Raw genomic sequence first — 4,377 nt, 5'->3', positions numbered from 1 at the left:
GCTAACAACGCGGAAACGCGGCGGCTGCGACCCGCGGGCGGCGCGTCGAGGCAGGTGTCCGACCCTGCTCCTGGGCCGACTTCGTCAGCAGCCTTCTAGTGTGTGGCGGGTTCCCGCCCAGGGAGGGTCTCTGGCCTGGGATCCCGCAACCCCCGCCTGCGTTGAGGGGCAGAGGGGCCAGCCCCTCCCCTCGCTTCCCGGGCCAGCCTTTGGAGCCTACCGCAGCGGCAGTAGCCTGGACGCACGGGGGTCGCGGGGTCGCAGGATCACCAGTCGCGGCAAGGGAGGTAGAAGTCTGCGGAGCTGGCGGGCGCCGAGCCCTGGTGCGGGAGGTGCCCGCTCAGGGGAAGGCCCGGACTCTGGCTGAGGCTCTTCTCCTACACCTTCCTGCCGCTTTTGGACCCAGTGCCAGGCCTTACGCACAGTGAAGCTGGCTGGAAGCCGCTCCTCCACCCCCTACCCTACTGTCCCGCCCAGGGCCCCGCAGCCTCGCGGTCATTGATTGCCATTGTGGAGCATTGATTGCCAGTTCCGCCCAGCTCAGAACGAGTTATGGGCGTGGAGGGGTCTCCTGCCCGGCTGTCTCCTGTGCTCCGCTAGGGAGCCCTTACATAGTCGAAAGTTGCAGAGGTGAAGAGTGAATGAGTGAGGGCGAGGTGGAGGGTGAAGGCTGGAATGCTTGGGTCTTGTGGGTCAGGTCTGGGACCTCGTTTGTTTTTGTCCTGGAGCAGAGGGAATACGTGCCATGGTAATGAGAATGCCCACAGGGCCCCCTGAGGGTAGCCCAGAGTGTGTGGAGATGGCTGGGAAAGGTGAGGCTTCAGTTTGGGGGTTCAGGTAGGTGAGGGCCTGTCACTGAGGTCAAAGGACCTGTGGGCTGGGCCTGGTGGTGGAGGCAGGTGCCTGTAGTGTCAGCAATTCAAGAGATGGAAGTGGGAAGATCACTTAAGCCCAGGAATTCGAGGTTACCGTGAGCTGTGATCACACCAAGGCACCTCAGCCTGGGCACCAGAGCAAGACCCTGTCTCTAAAAAATTAATTATTAATTTAAAAAGAGGCTGTGGGCAGGGGCATACTATTCCCAGTTAGCGTTCAGCACAGTCCCCAGCTTGTCACTGTTACCTGTCTGCTTTCCCCACACACTCATGGCTATGCTGGGCTGGCCCACAGGCAGCAGTGCCCCCATATTTATCCCGCACGTGCTGCCAGGCTAGGTAGGGGATGCTGGGGCCTCCCTCAGGGTGCTGGCCACTAAGTGGTCCCCCCGCTAAGCTGAGCAGTGGCTCAGCCTCTCACACCTCCAAGCTGGGCTGGCCCAGCCCAGAACTCACCCAGGGGCCTGGTCTGGGGTCTCCCTGGAGGCTCCTGGTAACAAACAGCCCCTCCCTTTCTGGGTGCTGGTATCCATGGCAACGGTATAGAACCCTTCCCTTCCAGGCCTGCTTGGAGGTCTGGCCTCAGCTGAGTGCTGGGGGTAGAGCCCTGAACTGGGGGTACAAGAGAGAGAAAGAGGGACACCACATCACAGGCAAAGGGCCAACACCTGGGTGGCAGGGGGACATACCAGGGACATGTCAGGTGGTGACCTGCTGCCCCATCCTGGTCAGAAACACACGGGTGTGGACATCCACATGTGAGTCTCTTCAGAGAGCGACGCTCTGTGAGCAGTGGTGCCGCCTGGGCTGCTCCAACCTGTGTGGCCACACGAGGCACACATAGCCAGCTTGGGACCCCCACCCCTCCGCTCCTGAAGAACATTGAGAATGGCCCCCAAGTCTGGCCAGGGGGTTGAAGAAGCCGAGGAAGAGGCTCTCCCGTCTCCCACAGAGCGAGAGTCTGTCAGTGGTCACCTGGGACCTCCAGCAGGCGCACCTGCAGCCCCCGAGACCCCCACATGCCTGCCAGACACCACGCCCCACCCCACACGGGCGGCCTGCTCTGCTGACCTGCAGTAAGGAGGGGAGGGAGGAGTGGTGAGCCTCCTGGGCCAGGTGGCCAGGGGCCCAGCCTGAGTAAGCAGCAGGGGCTGCTGTTGCTGCTGCCGCAGGTTGGCTCTTGAGTCCCTGGACCCTCGCACACTGCGGCTGCTGTGGAAGCAGCGAGAACTGGAGATCCAGGCCTTGCGGTGGGCCATCCAGAATGGCAAGGACACCCGGCTCTGCCACATCCTGGAGGAAGTGGCGGGGATTCCACCCAAGAGGTCTGCAGCACAGTCCCCAACCAACCCAACCCTGCCCTGTCCTCACCCAGACTCCTGGTTTCTGTCTGACCCCAATCCCAACCGCTGAGTCAGATCCTTACCCTCATCCTCGCCCACACTGACCCTCCACCCTGATCCTAAGTTAACACGCCATAGCCTCAACCCTAACCCTGCGCATGTGGATGGGTGCTAGACCCCTGCCCAGACCAGCCAGAGGCTGGCCGGCCCCAGTGGGGCTGTACTGTGTGCCCTTGGGGCCGAGGTGGCAGTGGAGCCCCTGACCTGACATTAGGAACCCCCTGCCTGAGCGGGGTGAGGGCTGCTGAGGTCGCCCCTCCTCCAGGAGCTCCCACAGTCAGGAGAAGTTCCTGCAGAACCAGGTCCAGAAGCTGACCCTGGAGTTGAAGGAACAGAAGGAGCGAGCCCAGTGGGTGAGGCAGGGGCACAGGGAGTGGGCAGGGTCCTGGTGTTGGAGAGCCAGGCTGGGGCTGGCCTGGGGGCCTTCTGCAGAAGACCCACCCCCACCACCCACGGGCCCTCCCGGAGCAGGAGAAGGAGCACCTGGAGGAGCGGCTGTTGCAGACCACCCGCACGCTCCAAGAGGTGGAGGCCGAGCTGCAGAACTTGCAGAAGTCCTGCCTCCTGCAGCTGGCCCACTCCTCGTGGGTGGGCCGCATGCTACGATCCCAGACTGGCAGTGTGGAGGTGAGCCCGTCCCCCAAGCCCTCCTGCCCCAGGCTGCCCTCCCCAGCCCTCCCCCTCTCATCGGGTGCCTCTGCTGGGGTGCCCTGGCCTGCCTGGAAGCCTGCCCTGCTCAGGCTGCCTCTGGAACTCTGGGCTCCAGCAGGGAGGAATCAGGAGGCCTCAAAGCACAGGTGAGGTCAAAGAGAAGAGGTGCTGTAGGGAAGGGGTACCCTTCACCCCAGCCCCTGCCCACTGGCCTCTGGTCCCCTCTTGCAGGTGGTGACGGCAGAGACTCTGATGGACCCAAGTGACCTCTCTGAAAACATTCAGGCCCCCACTGGGGAGGTGAGCTGGGCCTCCCACGTGTGTGGTCTGGGACCTGGAGCCCTGCGGGAGGGGAGGACCACGTGCCTGTTGCTTCCTGGCCAGGGCTTTCGGCTGGAGGACGTGGACTGGAACAGCATTGCCCACCGGTACCCCAACCTCTTCATCAGCCTGGAGCCCAACTCAAAGCAAAAGTAACTGCACAGAGCAGGGACTCCCCAGGGGCCAGAAGGGAGGGCTCACCTTGGCAGGTGAAGACCCAGAACACTAAAGGACCCCTTAGTGTCCCTGGATAAGTCCCTTCAACCTTCCAGTGCTCAGTTCTCTGACCTGTAGGATGCGTTAGGGTTGAGGGACCGTCACTGTCCTGCCATGAGCTGGGCCTGGGTCCTGGGAGGCAAGAGGGGCTCCCTGCTGCACTGTCTTGTGGGGCTGGATGGGGGCAGGGCTGGGGTCTGGAGCTGGAGTGGCCATCAAGCAGAGTGTGGTCCACAGGCAGCCCCGGCCCTTGCCACAGCTGGACACAGGGAGCTCAGAGTCCTCTGGAAAGCACTCTGAGCGGCATCACAAGACCGTGGAGTGGGGCTGCCTGCCCTGTCTGAACACCAGCAGCTCAGGGGGCGCTGACTCCGACTCCAGCAGCTGCCGGCCGGGCCTGCCTTCCCTCGTGCAGGTGGTAGGGCACCCACCCCGGGACCACCGCGCTTCCTCCAAGCAGGCGCTGGTGCAGGCCAGGAGCTCCAGCAGGGACCTGGAAGGTGCAGTGGGGCAGGTCTCCCCCGGTACCCTTCAGCCATCCTTTGCCCCTCAGAGCTGTGATATCACCCACAGCCCTAAAGGAGGTCCTCCAGCCCCCAAGGTCCAACCACCTTTCCTGCCCCATCTGACCCTGGCCCTGCTCCCCGCGCCCCCAGGTGCTGCAGGCCTGTTCTGGCCTCCCAGGGAACCTCCCTGTGAGGTACTCCATTCCAGGGTCCCCTCCCCAAAAGCGCTGCTCTCTCTAGATCTGCAGAAAATCCACTCACCCAGGCACGGCGAGCCACTCCTGGCGCCCCCACCCTGCACAGACCCTGACCATTGGAGCCCGGAACACCTGCAGAGGTAAGGGGCGAGTGACCCAGGCCTCCCGCGCCGGGCTGGAGCTGGTTTCCCGGCGGGGCGCGCAGCTG

The 4,377-nt window shown here is 63.6% G+C and overlaps 1 protein-coding gene and 1 long non-coding RNA gene across 2 annotated transcripts; one reads left to right on the top strand and one right to left on the bottom strand.

The window, feature by feature from the left end:
• Positions 1–4: 4 nt before the first annotated feature.
• Positions 5–4,313, top strand: LMNTD2 (lamin tail domain containing 2; the record flags this gene model as incomplete). The annotated part of the gene is made up of 9 exons (XM_011993860.1): positions 5–50; positions 1,828–1,951; positions 2,048–2,200; positions 2,544–2,631; positions 2,750–2,905; positions 3,161–3,229; positions 3,314–3,402; positions 3,704–3,966; positions 4,213–4,313. Coding segments are annotated over 9 exons (1,089 nt in total), but the record flags the coding sequence as incomplete, so codon positions are not given.
• On the bottom strand, positions 672–1,333 carry LOC105549337. The gene is made up of 2 exons (XR_001007531.1): positions 1,123–1,333; positions 672–1,027 (listed from the first exon to the last, which is right to left on the bottom strand). It is a non-coding gene; the product is annotated as an uncharacterized LOC105549337 (long non-coding RNA).
• Positions 4,314–4,377: the final 64 nt, after the last annotated feature.

Source organism: Mandrillus leucophaeus, unplaced genomic scaffold (genome assembly GCF_000951045.1).
Source record: "Mandrillus leucophaeus isolate KB7577 unplaced genomic scaffold, Mleu.le_1.0 Scaffold435, whole genome shotgun sequence".
Classification (NCBI taxonomy): Eukaryota; Metazoa; Chordata; class Mammalia; order Primates; family Cercopithecidae; genus Mandrillus; species Mandrillus leucophaeus.
The sequence above is the reverse complement of the archived record's forward strand: the minus strand, read 5'-3'. Positions and strand labels throughout refer to the sequence as shown.